General features: G+C 35.2%; 1 protein-coding gene across 3 annotated transcripts in view; it reads right to left on the bottom strand.

The window, feature by feature from the left end:
• Nucleotides 1–25,284, bottom strand: part of LOC136043829 (DDB1- and CUL4-associated factor 6-like) — a 100,931-nt gene extending 75,647 nt beyond the window's left edge. For all 3 annotated transcript variants that reach the window (XM_065728759.1, XM_065728760.1, XM_065728761.1), the window contains exons 1-4: nt 25,157–25,284; nt 10,831–10,985; nt 6,700–6,999; nt 3,727–3,862 (exon numbers count right to left, since the gene is read on the bottom strand). In XM_065728759.1, the coding sequence (XP_065584831.1) occupies nt 3,727–3,862; nt 6,700–6,999; nt 10,831–10,985; nt 25,157–25,241 (676 nt within the window). In that variant the 5' untranslated portion in view covers nt 25,242–25,284. The remainder of the gene's footprint in view (nt 1–3,726; nt 3,863–6,699; nt 7,000–10,830; nt 10,986–25,156) is intronic.
• Nucleotides 25,285–25,584: the final 300 nt, after the last annotated feature.

Here is a 25,584-nt window from a genome sequence, read left to right as displayed (position 1 = left end):
AACTTATGCCCTGGGGGCATATAAGGTATATACAGAAAGAGTGATCGTATAAACTTCGGAGGAGGTTCGTTGGATTGGTAATCAGAAGTTCTAGTGCCTTTTTTAAGATTTAGAGTGATCGGAGGGTGGATAACCCCCATCCTCCAAACCTAGCATTTTGACGTCATGCATCTGATAGAAATTTTGAGATGCCCATTTGCTGTCCTAGAAACTTAGAAAAGGGCTCATTCGATTGGAAATTGAAATGGCTATTGCCCTTTCTATTAGTCAAAAGTGATTGAAGAGTAAATGGCCCCCCAGGTCCATCAATTCCCAAAATACATCTAATCAAAATTTTGAAATAGCCATTTTGTTCAGTATAGGTCTGGAAATTATGTCTCTGACAATCCCATTAATTTCTCAAGTACAGACACTTATTTGCACTTTAAATGGCCGTGGATTGTCAGTTCAGTATATATATACTGATATATGTTCCTTATAGTCTTAATAATTTTTAATTTATTAAAGTTTAAAAAATGTTAAATGATTTTAACTGTATTTTGTTTATTTAAATCATACAGTAAATAACCAAATCAAACTCAAAACGAGCAAAATTAACATGAGTAGGGTTGACCCCCCCCCCCATGCCTTTCCAATGACAGAATACAATTTGCACTTTACTGAATACAAAATATATTTAAAATATTTTCAATTTATTGTAACTTGTTTAAAGTGTTTTTACTATATATATCAGGGGGAAGTCCCCCCTTGCACACAAATTACAGCGCGAGTATCTGGTGCCCTTTTTAAGAGTAACCAAAGAGTGGAGGAAAGCAGTCCTCCTCTCAAGCGCATTCATTTTCCATGTGCATCCAGTCAAAATCTTGAGACAGCCATTTCGTTCACTATAGTAGAACGGTCAAGCAATTATGTCTTTAGGGATATTAGGGATGTCAACCCCCACAATTATGCAATTGGCCCATTATACTTTAAAACTAAATGTCACTCTAAAAATAAATCAAAAGGCATTGTGTTAAATGGTTGCCAATAAGACACCTCAGCTATATATCGAGAACGACAGGCGGTATTACGTTGGAACTTTTGGAGATACTACTGTTACTACTTCTGTTCTTGCCATTTAAATAAATAAAAAGAGTAGAATATCAATTGTTGGCTTAATGAGTCTCTCTACTTTTTTTTGAAAAACTTGTCTTGTGGAAAAAGTTTGCTAAATTAATGACGTTAAAAAACAACAATCGTGTCGAAATTTTGACTGATAAATTCAGACGGTTCGACCTGGACTTATTACCAGTTTCAGAAATTTATATCCTAGGGGTAGAAAGCACGAAATTAGACGATATAGGATTTAATTACTCGGGCAGAAAGGTTGGGGCCCATAGGCAGGAAGTAGGGCTCATGATGAATAAAGAAGTTGTCAAATTTTGTTTAGGTCGGGAAGGTATTAATAATAGAAAGCTATTCACTCATTTTAAGACTAAAAAGTTTATGGTATCAGTCATAGTAGTACATGCCCTTGTCGAACCGACAAACAAAGATAGTAGCGATTCTGATAAATTTTACTTACAGCTACGTGAAAAAATGGACAGGGTCCCAGGTAGAAATATGGTATTCTTATTAGGTGATTTTAATACCCAGGTCAGTACCTGGATGGTATTTTAGGTAAATTTGGTATAGGGAAAGAAAACAGTAATGGTTACAGACTGCTGCCATTTGGTATGTATAACAATCAAGTTATCACCAATACTGCATTTGATCATAAAATGGCCAGAAAGTAAAAACAGGGTATTCTTATGATGGTAAGACAGCTAACCTTATTGATTATGTTATTGTATACCGAATACTTTTAAAATCGATACAAGATACTTGGGTATAGAGGAGTGCTTTTATTGATGTCGAAGTAAATTCACTTTCAAGTAGCGTCTAGGGTAAATTTGAAGCTGAAACGAAGGAATGGCAACTACCTTTTAGGAAGCTATGACAGTAGTGTGCTATCAACAAATCCGAGCACACCTATAGGGGGTACACTATTAGAGCTACTAGCCCCTCAAGATGTTATTACACAAACCAGCGCAATACTATAGCACACCTGTAACGAGATAGTAAGCCTACATAATTGGGAGTGCATGTTATGTCATAGGGTCGGTTTACCTTGGTTGCTATTTAATAGGGCTTGTTTACTTTTGGTTGTTTGTGTAATATGGAATATTTTCTAAGAGATGTAGGTGTTGTTACGTAATAGGACTTGTTAGAGTCTACTGTCAAGCGGGGAATCTCCGGTTGTAACTGAGGGGGGCACAAGCGTTTGTGTCACGTAATGACAGTCCACACTAAGAATGTGACGCAATCTTGCGTGACTTAAGAATTTATTGGGGGTGACGTAATCTTACGTGATCTGCAAGATTTATTGGGAATGATGGAATGGCAACACACACGTGGGATGTTACGTAATGACGGTACACACACAAGTGTTACATAATACTTTAACGTATTTTTTCGGAATTTCAGACGTTTTCTTAGGAAAACTTTATAATCTAAAGATTATTTTTGTCATCATTGGGATTCGAATATAAGACCAGAGATTTCCCCAATGACCAAACATGAGCTTTAACCATCCGGACCAGCAAACTATTCATAATATTTTGATTCGGGTAACATATTCTACATGATAACTTATCGCACGCAAGGATAGTCCCCTGTTCACGAATATGAGAATCGTTATGTGAATTGCGTGTTCCCATATGGCTGCAATAATTGGCATGCAGAGAGTCTTGATTTAATCAAGACTCTGAGAGAGTCTCTCATGAGAGAGTCTTCCAAGAATAATTCCATAAACAGAGAAACAGGTGAATTTGGATTGAATTCAATTTATGATAATTTACTGAGATCAAATAAAGTAAATATCACCTCACCTAAGAGTTATGACCTCTGTCCACGTAATATGTCAGATAAATCTAATGAGCCGGAACTGATAAGGTCAAAGAGATTTGCTTCCGCTGTTGCATTGAAAAAAATTAGAGCAATAAACTATATGTAATTAGTTTATTAAGTATAAATTTTGTTTATTTTTATTGATGTCTTTTAGTTTTACTGCTGATGATGAACATTGTATGTGTTCGAAATATCCAGTTAAAAAAATTTATATCTGTTCCCTGTCAATTAAAATGTTTCATCCCTATTTTGAACTGTTTTATTTTCGTAAAAGCCATAGCGATGATAGTGGTCCAGCATAGTTCTGAAGCGTGGGCGCTCCGAAAAACGGAAGAAAAGTTACTACATGCTTCCAAAAAAATGGCCTACTGATTGTTTTATGTACCCGACTGACTGACAATATCTATAATAATAAGCTGTACAAAAAATGTGGTTCAATCCAACTTTCTAAGGCTATAATGAGACAAAGGATGAAATGGCTAGAAAACGTTCTACGGATGAAGAATGACGGATTGCCCAAGATTGTCCTTGTTGGCCAACCGTGTACGGCCAAACAAAAAGTAATCCTTCCCCGAACGGGGTGGGAGGATGTCGAGAGGAAAGATTTAAGGGAAAAAGGAGCTTCGTGGGAGGTTTTGAATAGATTGGGATGGAGCTGGAGCAAGCGTAGCTGTGTTGGCCTCAGGCGGCTTGGTGCTGCATTAGGTTGTTAGTAGTAGTGACAGCATAAAGAAAAAACATTTGGTTGACATTTTAGTTCTGATTCTCTGTTTTGAGATGTAAAAAAGAATCAAGTACCTGCATTGCCTCTTTTAAGCGCCCGACGATCAAATATTCTAGCACAGCTGTCGCTACACCCAATGGCAAGTTGATGTGGTCGCTTGGGATTGGTTGCCATACATGTCACAGCATTAGGTATCTTAATAATTGTGTCCTAAAACGAATATTTACAAGGTTCTATCTCCAAATAGTTACAAGGTTGAAATTCAACAATCTACCAGTCAAAGGATATTTTCCAATTCCGAAGTACTATCAGGGAAGGTTATAGATATTCCCAGATTCGAGAACTAAAAAAAATGAGACGGGCAAGGTCATTTTCAGGGGGGTTAGGAGAGATGAACACTTCTTAAATTCATGTAAAAACGTAACAAAATGTATATAAACGAATATTTTATGCGTTTTTTGGACACCCCCCCCCCCCAAAAAAAAAAGATAACCCCACCCCTCAAACAAAAATACAGGCTACGCCCTTGAGGAGGGGATTATCAAAGGATACTTTTCATGGGAACACGTTCAAAAACAATTAAAGTAAATAAATAAAATTTCAGCCACAATTTGTCCTGGGAGTTGAATCCACTTGGACAAATTTTAGGATAGAATTCGTGCCCTAGTATGCAAAACGGGGACAAACAAAAAATGATTACATGCGTCAGATAAAAAAAAATGTTCCACTGAGTAGATTACTAATTCCACGCCTAATTTGCCTCTAATGATACCCAATTCCCATTTCCAATCAAAATCAATAGATTCTCCCTCCTCTTTTCTCTTTTTTTCTTACTATAGAAAAATGAGACTCTCGCAGATTTAAAAGAAATCCTCTTTTTTTCTGACTCCACATTTTGACTACTGAGTTTTTGATTTTAAGAACTTCCTACTTTTTGAACTTTTAGTAGAAATTCGTATCTTCCATCAGTTTTTTTTATGAAAGGACAGGAAATACACAAAAAAATGAAAGAAAACGAAAGAAAATATCAAAAATAGAAAGGACTGTTAGTTAGAAATTCAAACCTTTGATCAAACTTTAGGTAAAGCTTTAGTTTCGTCACAAGCTTCCTAAACTGGAAACTATGTTGCGAAGCAGCATAGTTTATGTATCCTGATCAACTAACAATTCAACCAATCAGAATACAGACCTCACCCCGCTGCCCGCAGGGCTCATGGACTAATACACTTCGCTCTATAGTAATGGTATCTGTAAGCAAAATTGGACGTTTGTTTTTCTTCAGATACAGCTGGCTAGTTTAAACTCGAAAGTGAAAGTGAACGATCTTGGATATTAACATTAATGGATGCGTGAGTTTTAGCTATCTTTCGACTTCCTACTATACAGAAATTGCCAGTGATAACTGGAATTAGTATTTAAAATATAATTTGTACAGCCCCAACTTTTCCCTCGGCTTCAAAACCCTGCCCACTTTACACATTTTTAGTTTGTTGAAGGGGGATTTTAAAAAGCTAAAAAATGGATGAACTTCTAGAATTAGCATTTTTAGTGCTATAGTATGGAAACTATGCTGCGAAGCAGCATTGTTTGACGAAACTAAAGCTTTATCCAAATTTTATATTTGAAAAGACTAGAAATTATACAAAAAAAGAAAAATGGACAAGGAAATGACCAAAAAGAAAAAGCGTTGATCTCTAGAAATTTGTATTTTCGATCAATTTTTACAGTTGAAATGACTGGAAATATCCAAAAAATGACAAAAAGGAAAGGAGAAGGAAAACACTGGTCCCTAGAAATTATATCTACAATCAATTTTTATGTTTAAAAGGACTGGAATCCAAGACTGGACTGGACTGCAATATCCAAGGAGGAAAAGATAAGTCTCTAAAAAATTATATCTTCGATAAACGTTTATATTTGAAAGGACTGGAAATATACAAAAAAATGAAAAAAAGGAAAGGAAATATCCAAAAAGGGATAGACTTGGTCTATAGAAATTTATATCTTCGATCAATTCTTATCTTTGAAAAGGACTGCAAATAAGCAGAAAATGAAAAGAAAAGGAAAGGAAATATCCAAAGAAGAAAGAAGAGGTAACTAGAAATTTATACCTTCAACCAAACTTTGTTGATTCTCCCGAGAATTCTATGCTCTAATCTTGGAGAACAGGAATTCTCCTATTAAACATTTCTATAGATTTGCGCACATAGAGGTTTTTTTACAATTCAATAAAGGACGTCCTCTATCCACGGCATTAATTATTAGTAACAGACAGACATCATGGCATTAATTAACAGTAACAGAAAAGATAAATATACAGAAACTAATTGATTGATATACAAAAATTACACGAAAAGCCAGAGTTCACAAAAAAGTTTTTCTTAGCCAACTTTTAAACATTAAGTGGCAAAACCTTGGTAAATATAATGAATAGTATTAATAAATAGCAACACTAATAATATTAATAAATTAATTATTAATAAATATAAATTAATGAATAATTTTAGAGTAAATTATTTTATTCCAAAACATGGTTCATTGGAAAGTTTTGGCTTCTGTAAACATTAATAAATACACAATTATACTGAGTTAGGGTCAGCTCAGTAGCGCTGCCTTAGTGAAGAATGAAGTGCCTCCCAGGGATATTTTTTCCGGCCACTTCGTATAGACAGGGTGCTCGTATTAACTTTGAATAGGGGCCATTCTACTGAAAATCGGAAAATCTATTAGTCTTTACGACCCGATAGGAATAAATACGGCAACTAACCTCCCTTTTGAATCCTTTTATTGCCCCGGGCATCCCAATAATCCCCGTACCAATGAGATAGAAAACAAACATTAATTGAAAAACAAAACCAAACAGAAATTAAAATGAATAAGAGCGGGGTTACTGCCCCTCAAGTGTTATATGTTCTTGCTGAAAATAAAATATAACTTTAAAAGTTGGACGAAACAGTCAAATTCCACAAGTTTAATTATTCGGAGGGGAGGGGAGGAGGTCCGAAATGACTTAAGCCTTAAACAAGTAACAGTCATTTTCAACCTACCTCATCACAATTTTCTTTTGAGCAAGATGTTTTTAGTCGTAAATCAAAACAGCGAACTGTTCCATCGTAGCAACAACTGAGAAAGAGATTTGGGTCGTCAGGCACAGGACTAACAGCATACACAACGCCATTTGAGTGGCACTCAAATACACAATGAGACGTTTCCTCTATGCGATCAATATCTGTGTAAACTATACTTCCTTTGCTTGAACATGAAACAATTTTCCTATCGTTACAAAAGGCCAAAAACTTGGCGCTAAAAATATTTGAGTTGTGAACAGTCTTGTAGTCAATTAAAACCTGAAAAAAGAAATACTTTTTAATTTTAAGGTAAGCGTATAGCTTAGCTTGCAGGCGCAAATCTATTAAAGCATGAAGAGCTACACTGGAATGTTAATTGCTGAAAAAATTTGGTCTATTCACTTTTTTCTGCAGTTTTAGCAATTCATTTATCAGGAAACTGTTTTTGATTTATTTTCTCCACTTTCTAACCCTGCAAAGTAAAAAAGACGTATATTAAGTGTCTAGGCTATGGTTTGAAAACAAATAATTTGGAGAATTTAAGATCGGTAACAACATTTTCAAACGAATTGTGTTTTTGAATTAAATAATTTAACTCAAAAGTATCAAACATTTTGAACTGAATTTAAATATCAATATATACATAAAAAAATACATCAAAAAATTGAAAGGCTAAGCAAACAGTTTGGAGCTAGGGGAGCGGGAGCTAGTGTTTCTACAATCCCTGAATTTTACAGGGTTTTGCCAGAGTTTCCAGAAATCCCTGAATTTTCCACAGTTTTCCTAAATTCTCCTAAATAAAATTGATTTCTTCAAAATCTTTCCGAAAATTAATATATGAATATTTGCTAACATTGATGCAAAATAAAAATCATTGACCTTTGTCAACTTTTATTTTTGGAAGGATTTACGAGAATCAAATTTTCTTTTGCGGAAAATGTATCAAAATCTCCATAAAATTCAGCGACAGAGAAAGCAGTGGCAGGAGCATACGATATCTATTAATAAAGCTATAAAGTTGTCTCATAGATTCAACATACATCAGATTGGTGTACCAACGAATATTGGTGTACCTTGAGGGCGTTCTGTAGACACATTCAGAGTAAGGACAATGCTTTTGTTCTCGTTGGTAAAATTTCTCTAGCAGAGCATTTTTAGGTTGGAATATATTTATGGACTGAGAAAAAAAAAGATAAAGCTCAATTCACCTTAGAAAAAAAAACTATCACTATAGTCGTATTAAAAGTGACACTTTAATAATGAATAATTTTATAGGACACTGTTGTGATTACACAATTCATTGTCATTTACAGGGTTCAGCTACAAACCTATGAAACTATGTTTTATGCTGAAACTATGTTTCAGCTTAATTTTAGGATAAATAAACATTTTTTTTGTCACTTTTTAACACCACTCGGGTATTTTTAGTCGGAGGAGGGGGGTTACGTCAAAAGATGAAAAAAACATAACAAATTTGTTTATATGTTACGTTTTTACACGTCAGACAAAAAAAAAACTTTTTTTTCTTTGGGGAGAGGGGAAGTGTTCAAATACAGCAACCCCCCAAGTACCAATAGGGGATAGCTGTTAATAAAGCTATAAAGTTGTGTCATAGATCCAAAATTTACCATTCTGCTTTAGCCCTCCATGCATTCGACAACTCTTACAGGCAACCCTATCAGGCGACACCTTGTTCATAGTTTGTCACCAGAAATGGGTTATAACTAACAATTCTATTATAAATCCATTAATTTAAAGCAACATATTCCAAAGGTATTGATTTATTACAATCTAGTCCAATAAACTAAAGACTTCGTAAATTTTATTCTAAAATAACAAACATTTTCGTGACATCTGCATAAAATGGTCTGCGTGCTCAACTTTGTGGTAGTATTACAATAATGAAAAAAAAATTGAGTGAAAAATTTGTCGGAAAAATCCGTAAAATTTTGGAATAAGATTTACAAACTTGTATATTTATAGAAATAAATTGTTGAAAATGAATGAAAGAATTTATTAATTACCCGTCGAATTAACGAAAATGATAACAGAGCAAAGAAAAACATAAAAAGAAAAACTGAAGAAAAATCAGAAAACACGACAAAACAAAGGAGTCAACAAATAAACCGAACATTACATATAAATAAACTATACAACTAACAAAACAAATCACTCGCTTATTGTAGAAGTAAATTGTGGCACTGGAGGCTACGAACCTTTAAATTAAGATTTCGAACTTGCTTGTCAGCTGCTACATATGCTTATGTGATCTTGTAGCGTTTAATCAATTTTGCAGTTCCAGTCCATGGGGGAAGGCGAAGTAGGCACTTGATAAACTTGAAATAATTACACCAAATTCTTTCCATTTGAGTGAAATCTTCCAAAAGGGTGGACAGTAAAGAAAGTGAGCACTGCAACGGTGTTATTCAGATTTGCGAGTGTTGCTCTATAAAGCCGAAGGCTTGCTTTGATAAATGAAGCATATGTAATGCATATGCGACGGTGAATTTGAGATACTAGCTGCATTGAATGCGACGGTGAACTAGAGATTGCAGTGCTCAGACAGTGAGCACTGCAATGGTGTTAGTCAGATTTGCGAGTGTTGCTCTATAAAGGCGAAGGCTTGCTTTAATAAATGAAGCATACATAATGCATATGCGACGGTGAATTTGAGATACTAGCTGCATTGAATGCGACGGTGAACTAGAGATCTGAGCATTGCAGTGCTCAGAAAGTGAGCACTGCAATGGTGTTAGTGAGATTTGCGAGTGTTGCTCTATAAAGGCGAAGGCTTGCTTTGATAAATGAAGCATACATAATGCATATGCGACGGTGAATTTGAGATCCTAGCTGCATTGAATGCGACGGTGAACTAGAGATCTGAGCATTGCAGTGCTAAGACAGTGAGCACTGCAATGGTGTTAGTCAGATTTACGAGTGTTGCTCTATAAAGGCGAAGGCTTGCTTTGATAAATGAAGCATACATAATGCATATGCGACGGTGAATTTGAGATCCTAGCTGCATTGAATGCGACGGTGAACTAGAGATCTGAGCATTGCAGTGCTCAGAAAGTGAGCACTGCAATGGTGTTAGTCAGATTTGCGAGTGTTGCTCTATAAAGGCGAAGGCTTGCTTTAATAAATGAAGCATACATAATGCATATGCGACGGTGAATTTGAGATCCTAGCTGCATTGAATGCGACGATGAACTAGAGATCTGAGCATTGCAGTGCTCAGAAAGTGAGCACTGCAATGGTGTTAGTGAGATTTGCGAGTGTTGCTCTATAAAGGCGAAGGCTTGCTTTGATAAATGAAGCATACACAATGCATATGCGACGGTGAATTTGAGATACTAGCTGCTGACGAGTTTACTTAAGAGATGAGCCTATTGGGGATCCCAGGTAGGTTTTGTCATCTACTCGACAGGTTTGGCTTCAGAGTTTCCCAGACGGAATGAAGAGGGTCGATCCGGGTTTCTCCAGCTGCAAAAGCACTATTTCCATCAATTTAAGGCTAATTAAAGCCGGCGTTTCCGGCAGGCTTTCTCCCCTCTTCTGCTTGTTCCCAAGCCATCCACGCGGCACTATCGACGCATCTTAAGTAGAGAGAAGGGTTGAATTTTGTTTAACGTTGACTATTTGACTGGATTCTGACTTATGGCTGAAACTATTAAGATATATCTGAAAGAGACAATAAATCTTCTAGTTTTGTAACCACAGTGAGCTAAAAAAAAAATGCTCCCATTGGAAATAATAGCTGTCAGAATAGCCAAACAAAAGATAATCCTATTAAAAACATAAACCCTCAAATAATCATCCATAGGAAAATCACTAACGAGGTTCAAATTTTTCGTCCAAAATATTAAACAGGGTTTTATCCAAAAATGAGGTGATTAAACCATGCATTCTGTGCCTTTGTAATATGCTAATTGTAAAATCACCAAAATTTCGGGTTTATGTACTTTCCAATGCCTTAAATATTTAGACTGTAAGTCTATCTATCTTTGCTTCAAGTCAAAACCAAGTTTTAAGTGGCAATAACTGGTTCATTACCTCTCAATCAATCTCCATTAATACTTTTAAAACTTTTAACATGAAAACCAAGCAAACCTTATAATCAGGATATTGTGTTATAATAATTCGACGGTCATCTGAGCCAGAAAGTAAGAGATTCCCATTACTGTTCCAAACCAAGCTATTTACACATCCACGGTGATTCTTTAGTCTCCTTTCAAGAGTTAGTCTTTGGATTATATCCTGACTATCTGAAAAAAAAAAAATACAACCAACCGAAATCCTGTCCACCTGCTGACCTTTTGAAATTACTGCATGATGTCTGTAATAATAAATTTCCAGATGAACCTGTTTGAAACCAATAAAGGGCAGAGTCTTTTTTCAACAGGGGGAGGGGGATCAAAACACCGAAAATTTGGCTTATAGTCCATCCATTCTCTGAGGGATGGGTCCCCTGCATAGCCATAAGCCTAATCCAACTGGCATGATCTGCACAGATTGAGCAAACACATGCTTAATCATGGTAACCCCATTTAATCCCATAATTAGCCCAAACTTTTGAATTGTTTTTTTTTAGATACACCAATCAGTACAAAAAAGATTGCAAATAATACTCCTGATTTTTCTCCTAAAAACATACTTTACCACTTTATACACAGAAATATAGAATAGGAAGATGAAAGATTCCAAAAAGAATGTGTCCATCTGATATGTAAGGTAGGAATAAATAAAAAAAAAACACTTTCGATTTACATGTCTATAAGCATAAAAAGAATCAGTGATGGGCAATGAGATAAGACAATAGAGTTTATATAATAATCACGCTTCAATTTTAAAGTCTTATCTCTTTAATTCTTTCTTTTGTATTTCTTTTTTTTTGTTTTTTTCTCCATTATTTTGTAACTTGATTTCTTTACATTTTCTGTAAGAACTATTTAAATACTCTTTCACATTAAGTTGACTGGTGGACTTGAGAGGTTATGACTAAAGACTTTCTTAAAGAAAATGAGAAACCTTAACATGTGTGCAGTAGGAGCCTCAAAAGTTATTAGCACCACAAAGAATTAAACAAATTAGCTGAATTAAGAAATCAAACACAAAAAGGCAGAGATGCTCATAGAAACCACTCTGCAAAAGTAAAATCCCTGAGTCCCAACATTTACCCAGATATTGTGGAAATAAAATTACCTTTACAACCATTCCTACAGAAATCAAACTGAGACCTCTGTAATAATCACACTCACTCTTATTCCCCTTCTTATAATTGCAGGACTGGATCTAGGGGGGGGGCTATAGCGGCAAGTACCTGAGCAGCATGCAGGGTGGGGGGGTTGAATCTTAAATTGTAATATTGTTGGGCAAAAATCATAATATTTACAGCATTGATGGTGCAGCAGGGGGTAGTCAAATCTACCTTTGCCCCCTTAATAAAAAACGTAACACCAGCTCTGTATAAAGGTAGCCTACTTCCTAAAATCACTAGCTGCTTCCCTTTTTTTAAACCATATTCATAATCTTTCAGTTCCAAACTCTCAAAAATATTTATTTTGTTCATATATCATCTCCTAAAACTTCTTCAGGTTTAGTACATTCTTCCAGTGCTCTGCCTGTCTTTCTTTGTCATTAATAAAGACCCTGTTCCTATCAACCAGTTCATGGTAACAAACTGTAAGTGAGGGCAACGTGGGGTAATAGCAACAGAAACTCTGAAAAAGGAGTTTTCATAACAATGAAAAAATGAATTTTTATGTCGACTTCACAGTCTATATAAAATTCCTCATGCTTAGAGTTACCCATCAAAAGCATCAGAACAAAAGCCATTTTTTTATGTATCTATTGTTGTCAAAATTATATTATTTAGAGTGTATTTACTACAATATATATATTTCCTGAACGTTATTCTTTATATTTAATTAGCCTAACGAACTACCATTTTACAAGCCTAAGCTTTAGAGTATATTTGAGAGAGTGAAGTTTTTTTTAGACCAATAATACTATGCATCTTTCAAAAGTAGTGAAAAATAGTGTTTATAAAAAAAAATAGCGTTTATAAAACCAGCACTTTTGATAAATAACATATAGGTAATAAATAAATACCAGTACCATTTCTTTCTTTAAAAAAAAATGCTCAGCTTTTACTCTAAATGAAAATTATGATATTTACAGCATTGATGGTGCAGCATGGGGCAGTAAAACCTACATTTGCCCCCATGAGAAAAAAAACTAGATCCAGCTCCGAGATCATCAGCTGCAATATAGTCAACAAAAACCACATCCTAATGCTTTTTACAACTTTCCATCTGACTTCGACTAAAACAGAACATAGATCTATAGTTCTTCCAGATTCTTTGTTTTTTGTCTTGCCTTATACATGAATAAAATCAGATTCTCTCAATTTAGTTAGCAGGAGCTCTCTGATGTAGGGGTAAAGTGCTTCGTTTACCAAATACATAAGCTTTTGATGTCCAATTAAAAAAACTCACCTGATAGTACTGTTCCAACCATTGCCTTACCAACTTTATTAGTGTTCTAACCAGAAAAATGTTCTTCAACAATTTTTAGTGTTTATATCAGTTTGGCTCTTTTACAGTGGTCTCTAGGGCAAGGTACACTCAAGAATTTTACCAAATGTCCAAAGTCTTCATCTTCAGACCAACTAAAAGATACTGCAGTTGAATTAGGTTCAGTGTCAGTTTAACTTGATTTTTGTGGCTGTCAATTGTAGCATACTGCTCTACTACCTGAAAACCTTTTCCCAGTTTAGTATTTTGTTCCACTGAACACATGAAAGCCATCTACATCAGCAATGGTTGCCATCTAAAAGCAATATTACGGAGTTCCTGACAAACTAGCTAAAATGATAATCACACTATATGAGGATAGTGAATGCTGTGTATGCACAGAAAATAGGGGCACGCGTTTCTTCAAGATAATGTCTGGCGTCAAACAAGGATGTATCCTATCCCCTTTTCTGTTTGTCATTGTAATGGACTATATTCTACAGCAGTCTTCAGGCATTGGGATGAAGATTAGAAGCTGACAGGTCTCTGATCTGGACTTCACAGATGACGTTGTTAAAGAAACAAAACTGCAACTGAAACTGCTACTCGACACCATAGAGGAAAAGGCCAAGAAAATGAGACTTGAAGTAAATGTCAGTAAAACAAAGATTATAGCAACATCTGACTCCCCACTGATGTAGACGCCCTATGCACCACCCATGGCTCTGAAGGATCTAAGGTAAGGTAATATATATTTAGAATCAAGATAGGCATAGACCTGTCATGTATATAATCTTCTCAAACCTAGAAATAATATCAGGACAGGAAACATCTTAATTTCTTAATTTGCTCCAAAGTGAAAATTAAGATAATAATAGCTTGGTAATAGCCTACCTTCCTGTAAACATTTTGACCCTAGATTCATTTTGTTTACTTAAATACTATGTACTATTAAGACAAAGGAAAATAATATTTACCATTCCCAAATCAGCTACAAAAGGTAATTTTTCTCACTATCAATTTTTTGGAGAAACATGTTTTGTTAAAATTCTACTTTAGCAACTTTTGGCTATCCTGGAAAGGGGTTAGGTTACGAAAATGAAACTTTCAGGGATGGGTCCTAGGAAGGTATTTTGAAGTTACTACCTCTACTCTTTCTCTCACTGGAGGGCGCTGACTTTTAAAAATCTTTGTGCTATGAAAGTCTAACCTTCCAGAATGGATCTTTTGCTTAAATGAAGTACATCAAAACTGTTTTCAACTTCACACTAATGCTCAGTCCCAATTTCTGAGGTTTCATGGATCAACAAGTATATTTCCTAAATTTTGTTCTAAATTCTGCTTAAATAACAGGAATTGCACTTTCAAAACTAAAAACAGAGAAAAGAAACTGATAACTGAAAATTAACATAAAATGTTGTTTTGTCAAAATTTCTATAGGTATAGACTAGTGTCAAGTAGGCAAAATTCTAAGACTTAAAAATCAAAAGACGTTTAACAAGGAAGCTTGGTAATAACTTCCTGAGTATATTTTTGGCCCTGGATTTATTACTGAAAGTTTCATTTTCCAAACATAGCCCCTTTCCAAGATAGCCAAAAGTAGGACAAAAGACCTCTTTTTGGGGAAGACCACTTCCCTTTGGCTTCCCATAAAAATAGCAATGGGTTTTTGGACCACCCCTATTTTACTACAGCATGATGCAATGTGAAAGCAGTAACAAGAACTCTGCTTCTTTGACAAATTTTCACCTATAATTTGTCAGCATAAATTAATAATGTGGTCTCTGTTTTGACAAGAAATTGAAAAAAAAATTACATTGAATATTTGTGATTTATAGAATAAATATCAAGCAATAAAAGTTACATTTTCAGAATCAGAAGGAAGTCATTAATATGTCAATGGAGGAGGAAAAGACAAATTGAAACTAAAATAAACAAAATATACTCAAAATTGTTATTTCCCAAGTAAAGATAGCTCTGTGCCATGGTTTGTTGATTAAATGCCAAGAGACTCTGCCCTTGGGGTCCCTGATGCCAGTACACTCATTTAGTTATGCATTTTTGGCTTTTGGCTTGCTTTGACTGGTATTGTGTCTGATGCAAATTTTCCTAGACTCTTGTATATTGCATGTAATAAATTGCTTGAGAGTGCTTATCAACCCCTTTTTTACCCTGCTTTGAAATTTAGTGCTGTGCCTGCTTTTGATTTATTTTGCATGCTTAATTTATTATTGACTGAGGGCTCCCCCCTCTGCTTGTAACTTTTTTTTTGACATTTCACTTCTTTTTTTGATTTGATTTTGTTGTTTAACTTTATTATTTTCAACTCACTGACCCAAACAACTCTCGTGTTAGGATTTTGGCTTTAGGTCTGAAGGTCTAACTGAGACCAGCAGGTTATTGACATTTAGTAGCACAATGATTATTGCAAGAGACCTGTTTGAACACCTCCTAAATCATGAGTGCAGAAGACATTATGGTTAAATGTTAAAAACACTTGGACCAGATGGCTCCATTATCATAATAGCTGCAAACCAATCAGTAACTACTGCTATACTTTCTATTTCAGATATAGCAGTAAATGGCTGTAAAGTTTGTGCTTGGTGCTAGCTCCAACCCTGTTTCAATCACAAATAGAAAAGGTATTATTTTTATCCCATCTAAGGAGGTCATGTATCTTGATGATTTTGTCAAGGAGGTTTAAGTTGACAATAGAATCAAACAAGTGACATTGGAATTTAAAAACTCTAGCTCATCAGTTACCCCTTTGGTTTGCACCTTCAATCTGGATGTTCATTTCCCTCTGAAGATCTCTGTTTGGGGTGCAAGGTATACAGTTAAGCAGTTTATCCCCTGAGCAATACAGTACTTCAATTGCCAAGGTTTTGGCCACATGGCTTCAAATTGCTCCAGAGGCAGAAGATGCCTACTTTGTAGTGGACAACACAACCGTAATGAATGTCCCTAATCCAAAACAGTAAAGCAAAATCAGGTTTTCAAGTGCCCTAACTGGAGTGGTAACCATACCTCTGATGCCAAGAAGTGCCCAGTATTCGTGGAGAAGAAAGCAATTGTAACTAATTATTTCACCAATAATGTCCCCATGAGAACTGCTGCCAATGCCTTGAAGAAGGGCCTTTCAAAACAAGCAAAACATGTCCCTGTGGCCCATAAAGACTCTTTCCCTTCTTTGAACCCAAACCACAAGCTAGTAGCAGACCTAAACAAGAAGTACATAGCAAGTTTGAGGACCTAAACAGTTCGAAGGCTTGGCAAGATAGATATCTGATCTAAACCAGATAATAACATCATTTTGCAAACTAGTCTCAAAGAAACTACCAGTTGGTCTCGAAAATACAGCCCTTAGCCCGACCAACTTTGCTGAGAATCTAACCAGAGCTGAATCAAGCCCTATAACCAGTAATAACCCTCCACAAACCAGCAACCCTGGCAAAGTTGAAAGAAAATGTAAAGGAAAGGAGGCTATACCTAGCCAAGAAGGTAGTAGTAATAAGCTACAGAGAGCCAGGTTAGTCCCCTCAAACACCAATGACTAGCTCCCTTTAGGTGTTCCAATTCAATATCTGAGGATTCCACCAAGCCAAAACAAAAGAACTCAAAAACATTTTAGTCAGGCACACTTCTGATATTTTGTCTACTTCAAGAAACCTTCTTAAAACAGGAGAATACTTTCCATGATTTCAAAGGCTACAATATTGCCTGTTGGGACAGAGTCCACAAAACAGGTGATGACCTACTGTCACTTGTGAAAAATGACAAAATACATGACCCCAGTCCACAAGGGGAAATGGAGGTTGGAATAATTGCCATAAAACTACTTGGAAGTGACAACTGAATTAGTACTGCAAACTGTTATGCTCCAAATACAAATAAGTTTTCCCTGAAACAATTTAAACTGATTGTGAATGCATGTGGGGCTGTGAAAATAATAACTGGTGACTTTAACATACATTACAGAATATGGGACACTGTATCACCAGAAGATTCAATTGCAACCTCTCAAGCCAAATAGATCCTGGAACAAAAAAAAATAAGCTGTCCCTTGTCACCCCCAAAGACCTAATACACAGTTGAACCCACAGACAGGCAACTACTCAACCACTGATATCACCTTCACATCAATAGATATTGTTAATAGTGAAGAAATCCAAAAACCCTGTGACTTTGACTCTGACCATGAGATCGTATCATTGAAATTAGATATTAACCCAGTAAGGTCAGGGTACCAACCAGTAAAATTCTTGAAATTCCAAGACAAAATCTGGAACTCTTGGAAACATGACTTAGACCAAAAGGCTTCAGAAATTAAGACAAGTAATGAGTCAGTGGAATCATTATCTATTAAGATTACTTCAGTTATCATAGTTTCTTCAGAAAGAATATTTGGTTACAAACAACCTCATCCCAAAAGACAAAATTCTACTCCAGGATGGAACAGTAAATGCCAGAAAGCCTATCTAGAGAAGAAAAAAGCAAAAAATAATTTGTCTAGATGACTCTTAATTGAGAATAAAATAGTTTTTAAGCAAAAGACAGCAAAATTCAGAGACACTAAAGACTGAGACACAAGATGGATGGAGAAGGCTCATTGAAGACAATTTGGCCACAACACTCCTGTTTGGGAGTTATGGAGAAACTTCTAGATTCTTTCAGGCAAAAAAAGAAGAAATCCCATCCCTGCAGATATACAGATGGGAAGGACTACAGAATCTTCAACCAATGGTAAACTTAATCTCTTCTTAGAAAACTTCATGAATGTACTTACTTCAGTGCAGTACACACCCCATCAACCTAGTCCCAAAAATGGTACTTTCTCCTTTTCCCTTTTCAGCTTTCAGAAAGTTCAAGACATCATTTCAAAGCTCCAGCCTGGTGCAACTGGCCCTGGTGGAATTAACAATTTAATGCTGAAAATTTTGCCAGATATATTTGTTGAGCTACTGAACAGATCTGTCATAGAATCAGCAATACCATCAGAGTGGAATAATGCAACAGTGATCTGACTCTTCAAGGCAGGAAAAGACCCTAAACTAGTTGATTCATACAACCCCATATCACTCACTTCTTGTGTTGCAAAACTAATTGAGAGGGTAATAAAACAAAATTTTTCAACCCCATTATCAGACCATATCCAAATTGAACAGCTTGGCTTTCTCCCTGGAAGGAGCACCATCAATGCCCTAGTTAGGCTGGAGTATCTAATAAAACAAAGCTTCAAAAAAGGAAAAGCAGTCCATGTAATATTTTTAGAAATGGACTTTTTAGAAAGCTATCTGTACTGGGTTTACCAAACCTACTGGTAAATTGGATCCACCAATTCTTGATGGGTAAGGAAGTTCAGGCCTCTTTGGGGGGCTCCTGCTCAGAGTTTAATAGAAAAACTTACAACATTGGACCCCCTCAAGATTCTGTTCTAAGTCCACTTCTCTTCTCAGTTTATTGTCATGATATAAGCCTGAAAAATGTCCTTGGAGACAAGCTTTTTCCATATACTGATGATATTTCTGTTGCAGATCACAAGGTATTTGATAGACCCCTCTTTGGCGAGTAACTGGGATCTTATCTTTACCTGAATTTAAGAAATTGATGATTTTAAAATTATTAGTAAAAACAACATACAGATTATTTTTTGTGCAAATATTTTTTTTATTTTGTTGTGATCTTTGGGATGTATGGAAGATAGACAATATTTGAGGGCTTATCAGTAGCCTCACATTGTGAAGTATCTTCTTCGATTTTACAAGAATGTCTTTTTATTCTACGGTTAGTTATTTTATTGACAAAAGGAATGGGGTATCCATTACCAAAAAGAATATCTCTGATAAAGTTTATTTCTGCATTTATATATGAATCGGAGCAAATATTCAGGGCACGATCAATGAGGGAAGTTACAACTGCTCTTTTAACTTGTGGGGGGTGATTTGAATTAAAGTGAAGATATCTATTGTTTTGTGTTGGCTTTCAATATATAGTAAAATCCAGTTCATCAGCATTACGAATAATTAATACATCTAAAAACGGTAGTTTATTTTCAATTTCAATTTCTAGGGTGAACTGCAAATTTCGGTCGTAAGTGTTAAGATGATCTAAGAAGCCCCGAAGTTCAGCTTCCCCATAATTCCAAAGTGAAATTACGTCATCCATATAACGACCCTAATAGAGGTGTTTTAAAAAATAAGAATTCAATGCCCAATTCTCAAGATTCTCGACGTAAATATTTGCTAGTAGCTCAGATAAAGGTGCCCCCATGGGTAACCCATTTTTTTGCTGATAAAAAGAATCGCGAAACTGAAAATACATAGAAAAATTATTACAAATTTTAACAAGAGTCATTAAAACTTCACAATCAATTCCTGTCGCTGAAGTCTCAATCAAGTGGTAATTTTCTTCTATTTTATTTTTTAATAATTCCTCTGAAATAATTACATCTATATTTGTATACATGGAAACAATGTCAAAACTACTAACTATTGTGTTTTCTGAAATACTTGTGTTGCTAAGTTTTTTAACCAAATCTGCCGAGTTACGAATATAGGAATTTTGAGAATACAATAAAGGTTTGAAAGCTGTGCAAAGCCATTTTCCAATATTGGCAGCGGGGGCTTTAGTACAAGCTACTATAGGTCTTAAGGGAATACCCTGTTTATGTATTTTTGGTAAACCGTAGAGTTTAGGACTGAAACTACCACGGGGAAAAAATTTATTGTATAGTTGTGGGGTGATTTTACCATTTTGTTTTAGCTGCTTTAATTCATTTATAATATTATTAGCAAACTGATCAGTAGGATCATGAGTTATTGTTTTATATGTAATTGTGTCATTTAAATGCAAAAGAATTTTGTTGTCATAGTTGTCGTATTCATGACAACAAGTGAATTGCTTTTGTCTGCTTTAGTTATTATAATAGAAGAATCTTTTTGGAGATTAGATAGTATTTTTATGTCATGCAAATTTTCCGGTGTGGAATTGGTAGGAGGCTTAAACTTTTTTGGCTGTTATTTGCTCCAATTCATATATAAATGCAGAAATAAACTTTATCAGAGATATTCTTTTTGGTAATGGATACCCCATTCCTTTTGTCAGTAAAATAATTAACCATAGAATAAAAAGACATTCTTGTAAAATCAAAGAAGATACTTTACAATGTGAGGCTACTGATAAGCCCTCAAATATTGTCTATCTTCCATACATCCCAAAGATTACAACAAAATTAAAAAATATTTGTACAAAAAATAATCTGTATGTAGTCTTTACTAATAATTTTAAAATCATCAATTTCTTAAATTCAGGTAAAGATAGGACCCCAGTTACTCGCCAAAGAGGGGTCTATCAAATACCTTGTGATTGTGGAAATTACTATGTCGGCAGGACCCATCAGAATCTAGACAAACGGTTAAAACAGCATAAAAATGACATAGACAAGGCCTTAATTTCAAATAGTTCCAACAATTCCTTTGATTCTACTTTAGGTTGGCATATATTTAATAATCCGTCCCACATGATACTTTTTGAAAACTCTTCTCTCATCAGTAATGATTTGGGAATAAAACAGATGGTTCGAGAATCAATCGAAATTAATCTCAAAATAAATAATAATATTTCTTTGAACAGGGACTTAGGGGAATACTCACTAAATTCTTTATACTCAAATTTAATTAAAAATGATCTAACAAAATATTTTACTAAACCGATTTATAATAGTACTGAACCAACTACAAAAAGGCCTTTGAGAAAGGCTGCTAAACAAGCAAGATTAGCTTTAAGAAATTGCATCTAATCATTTTGTTCTCTTTAGTTTGAATAATCTTATATTCTCATTTCATTCTTTCACCAGTCCTGGTTGAACTTTGTTGAAGTAAGGATGCTATGGCTATTTTTAAAAAAAGTTTTAAAAAGTGTTTTTAATTATTTAGTTTTAATTCTCACAATCTGATGTAAGTTCATTTATATATATATATATACATATATATATATATATATATATATATATATATATATATATATATATATATATATATATATATATATATATATATATATATATATATATATAGTGAAATTTGAGCTCATTATCAATGTTGATGCCAAGGTCTTTTTCCTTATGTTTGACTGGCATAGTATGTGTTTGCCCAGCTTGTCTTGAATTGTTAGATGAGGGGGGTAGCTGTCTCTTGGTCTGCCAATCCACATTACTTTGCACTTCATGATGTTGAGTTTGAGGCCAAGATTTTAAAGGTTTGAAGTGAAAATGTTGATGTCTCTTTACAGGGTGTCTACATTGTCTTGGCTGTTGTATTTACGGTAGATCTTTGTCTTGTCTGCATATATTTTGTGGGGGCTGCTTAGCCCTGTGGTGGCAAAGTTTATGTGGAGTAGGAGCCATGTGGGCCTGGGGGTGCTGCCCTGGATGACACTGCTTTCTATGTGACTTTGCTTGGAGAAAATTCCATTGATTCTTGTTTGCTGAGATTGGCTTTTGAGGAAATCCTCTATCCAGGTGGTAATGGAGGGGGCCAGAATGAAGATTTTGAGTTGGTTTAGTAATTCCAAGAGAGGGACTGAGTCAAAGGCCTTTTTCACATCAAAGAATACTGCAAGAACAGACTTTCCACTCTCAATGGCTTCTGTCCAGTCATTTAAGGCTTCAAGAAGTGCATAACTTGGCTGCTTTCAAACTACAGGTGAAACTGAATGGACAACAGATTGTAGTTACAGAACACATGCACTTTGTGGGAGTTTTATTTGACCAAAAAATGAGATCAAAACCCCATCTTGATGAGCAGATTGGCACCCTCAAACAAAGACAAAACTTCATTAATGCTCTCTGCCTTAAAAGAAGAGGAGCCCCAACAGTCTTTGCTTCAACTATTGTCAAGTCAGTGGTGATATCCAATATAGACTACAGATCATTTATACATGGATCTGCTAAGAAATGTCTCCTGAAGAAACTTGACACTACCCTCCATGCAATCTTATGAAGAGTTCTTGGTGGCCTAAAATCTACTCCTATTGCAGCTATGTACTGTGAAGTGGGGATCCAGTCTCTTCACTCCAGAAGAAAATATCTCTTTGCAAGATATTTTGCATAGAAAATAAGGCTCAACAACAACATTATCTACAAAGAAATCATTAACCATCACAACCCTGATGTCTGCTTTAAACCAACTAAGGCCCTCTTTCCAGATCCTGTTTTGCCTTCCTGGCATGGAAGAGTTCATATAGGGTGGCAGGCTGACTCTTAATTTGGATGATAATTCTCCTAGTGCCTCCAAAAGAATTGGGGAATTTATTATTTCTAGGACCAGCATTGAAAAAAATGAGGGTCCTCCCAAAGCACTAGTGAAAACCATATTCCTGGGAGAGTTGGCAGAATATCAGGACTATATCCAAGTTTACACAGATGGCTCAAAGACAGAAACAAAACACAGTTGTGCTATACCCCCAAAAGCCTGTCTCTTTCCTACAGTTTCTCTCCCCCCCCAGCCTGACAGTTTTCTCTGCAGAGTGTATGGCAATTAAGTTTCCACTTCAAGCTTTATCAAGCCAAACTGAGATCAAATATCAGAAGTATACTGTTTGCACTGATGCACTGTCAACTCTGGATTACCTCTCATGCCAGCAACACCAAGCAAGAAATGTTGCCATTGAGATTGGAAATTTGGTTACAGAACTTGCAAAAAAGGGTATATCTGTTCTATTTATAGGAATTCCAGCACACTGTGGTATAAAAGGAAACAAATTAGCAGATCAGTCTGCAAAACAAGTGTACCAACAGGGCCTGATCACTCAAACCCCTATTACTGGTCCTGAGTTTGTCTTTTCAATCAGTTCAAAAATTTTGAGGCTTAGCTAAATTCTTCCTATACCCATCTCCTGGATCTCTATGATTATAACCAGCCATCAAAAGAATGTACCTCACAACTTGTACCCTTTCTAGTTGCATATTTTGTCTTAGATGTGGCCATGCAAAGACAAAATCAACAATATTCCATTGGAAAATGACCCCATCTCCCAACAGTGACACATTTGGAGTGTATGAAGACATATATCACATCATCTTTAACTGTAGAAAATATGAAAAAAGGGAAGTAGGCTACTAAGGAATTGCTATGAGAAGGCACTTAAAGTATTCATAATGTGTTCTGTTCTGGGATACCATACATCTCTTTTATTTTATCTGGTTAAATTTTTATATCTGGCTGTGAAAGGTTATAATGTGTAAAGTTGTATTATTTAGTGCAACTGTGCTGTAGCCTATATGTATTTTAATTGCTGTATGAGAATGCATAGTAGCAGTATTTTGATTTCTGTTTCTCAAGGCAGGCAGTTGCTGCAGGTGAATAACACCTCTCCAATAGCAAGTTAAGTGATACATATTCTGGTCCAGTGAATATTGACTGAAGTGACACCCAGGCAAGCTAGTGATTACAGAAGGCACAGAATAATTAAGTGATATGAATGCATATGACCTGTTGGTGGGATATGTCAAACCCTAAACAACAACATGTGAAAAAAAATGAAACACTAAAAGGATATATGTATCAAAATAGGATAATTGGTAATTCCAAAAAGAGGTCCTTGCAGGTAAGTCAATAAACTAATAATTTCAAGTATATGATCTTAAATAATTTTAATAATAAGGATATTGATGTACAGCTTAGATTTTACTTTTTTCTCTGATATATAAAATTCTTTCCAAATCCTTTTTGGTAACAAGATATGAGGGTTTTTGTTTTATTTAATTTTGCTCAATTGGTTAGGCCTAGGCCTACTAGTTTTTCACTCTAGCTAAAGTAGAATTTTACCTATATGGTAAAATTCTAGTTAATTGACTTCTTGCTATCTTGGAAAGGGTTTAGGTTACAAAAATGAAACTTTCAGGGATGGGCCTACAGGCTAAATGTAGGCTCCAGTATACCTTCCCAGTATGTCTGGGATAATACCTTCCTGGTATGTCCCAGGAAGGTATTTCAAAGTACCCTCCTCCACTCCTTCTCTCTCTAGAGGGCCCTGAAATTTGCCTACATGACAGGTCTATACCTATTGAAATTTTGACAAAACAATATTTTACCTTAATTTTGAGTTACTAGATGCTTTTTCTATACTTTTAGTTCTGAAAATGTAATTCCTGTTATTTGAGAAGGATTTTAGCCATATCAATGTTCTTTTTTCAAAATTTAGGAAATGTATTTGCATATCTTTAAAACCTTATAAAATGGAATTGAGCAAAGTTAGGAAGCTAAAAACAATTTTATTGTACTTTAGTTAAACAGAAGATCTATTTTGCAAGGTTTCACTTTTATAACACACATATTTTTAAAGGTCATCAAAGGTCAGGGTCCTAAAAGGGAGAAGAAATAAAGGTAATTGCTTCAAAATACCTTCCCAGGACACACTTTAGTCTGTAGATTCATCCCTGAAAGCTTCATTTTCTTAACCTAACCCCTTTCTGAGATAGCAAGAAGTCAATTAACTAGAATTTTACCAAAGTGATTAGGCTATTGAATCAAGAAAGAGTAGGGTATAAATAAACCAGCAGGTGATATATTCACTTTAATCCTAGCTAATTTATGTAATAAACTATAAATTTACTAATTGCAAAGGGACAGGACCATTAAAAGAGGAAAAGAGTGTATATGTGCTTCAAAATAGCTTCCCAGGGGATCATTAAGGATCTGAATCCATTCCTGAGTTTCATTCATCTAACTCAACTACTGTCCAAGAAGAAAATAAACCCCTAATGCTCAAACCTTTGAAAGTATATAAAATGGTCTGTTTTTGTTTTTTTCCATGGATTAATCAAGCAAAGAAAAATTTTACTCCACAGGTCCTTCTGTTCCTAGCTTCATAGGAGCAGGATCAAATACAAAGATGAGCTTAATCCCTAATGAACTTTGTACCTTTAGCAATGCGATGCGGCCGTGGTCTATTGTAGAAACAGGACTCTCTTTCTACAACTGCTGAAAAGAGATTATTTGCATACATAATGAGAATGATCTATGATTTCTTCGTAAAATGCATGCTTTATAAAATTCTATGCCCGTTTTATTCCTATTTCAGGTTGCCACTGAGTTACGTTCGTACCCTCGTATCAGGATTCCTAACCAATGATCTTCAATAGGATTTATGGTTAACTCTTTTGGAATGGTTAAGTTAGTGCTTAATACTTCAAATTGAAACCAGAACACCATATCATCTTATGATAATGGACAAATAACAAGACTCAGAACTGAGATAAAATATGTTGCATTTTTAAATGTAACAGGAGATTTTAAAATTAGACAATGTCGAAGATAGAATAATCTTAAGACAATAATTTGTGAATTTG

The sequence above is a fragment of the Artemia franciscana genome, chromosome 2 (genome assembly GCF_032884065.1).
Source record: "Artemia franciscana chromosome 2, ASM3288406v1, whole genome shotgun sequence".
NCBI classification, from domain to species: domain Eukaryota; kingdom Metazoa; phylum Arthropoda; class Branchiopoda; order Anostraca; family Artemiidae; genus Artemia; species Artemia franciscana.
The sequence above is the reverse complement of the archived record's forward strand: the minus strand, read 5'-3'. Positions and strand labels throughout refer to the sequence as shown.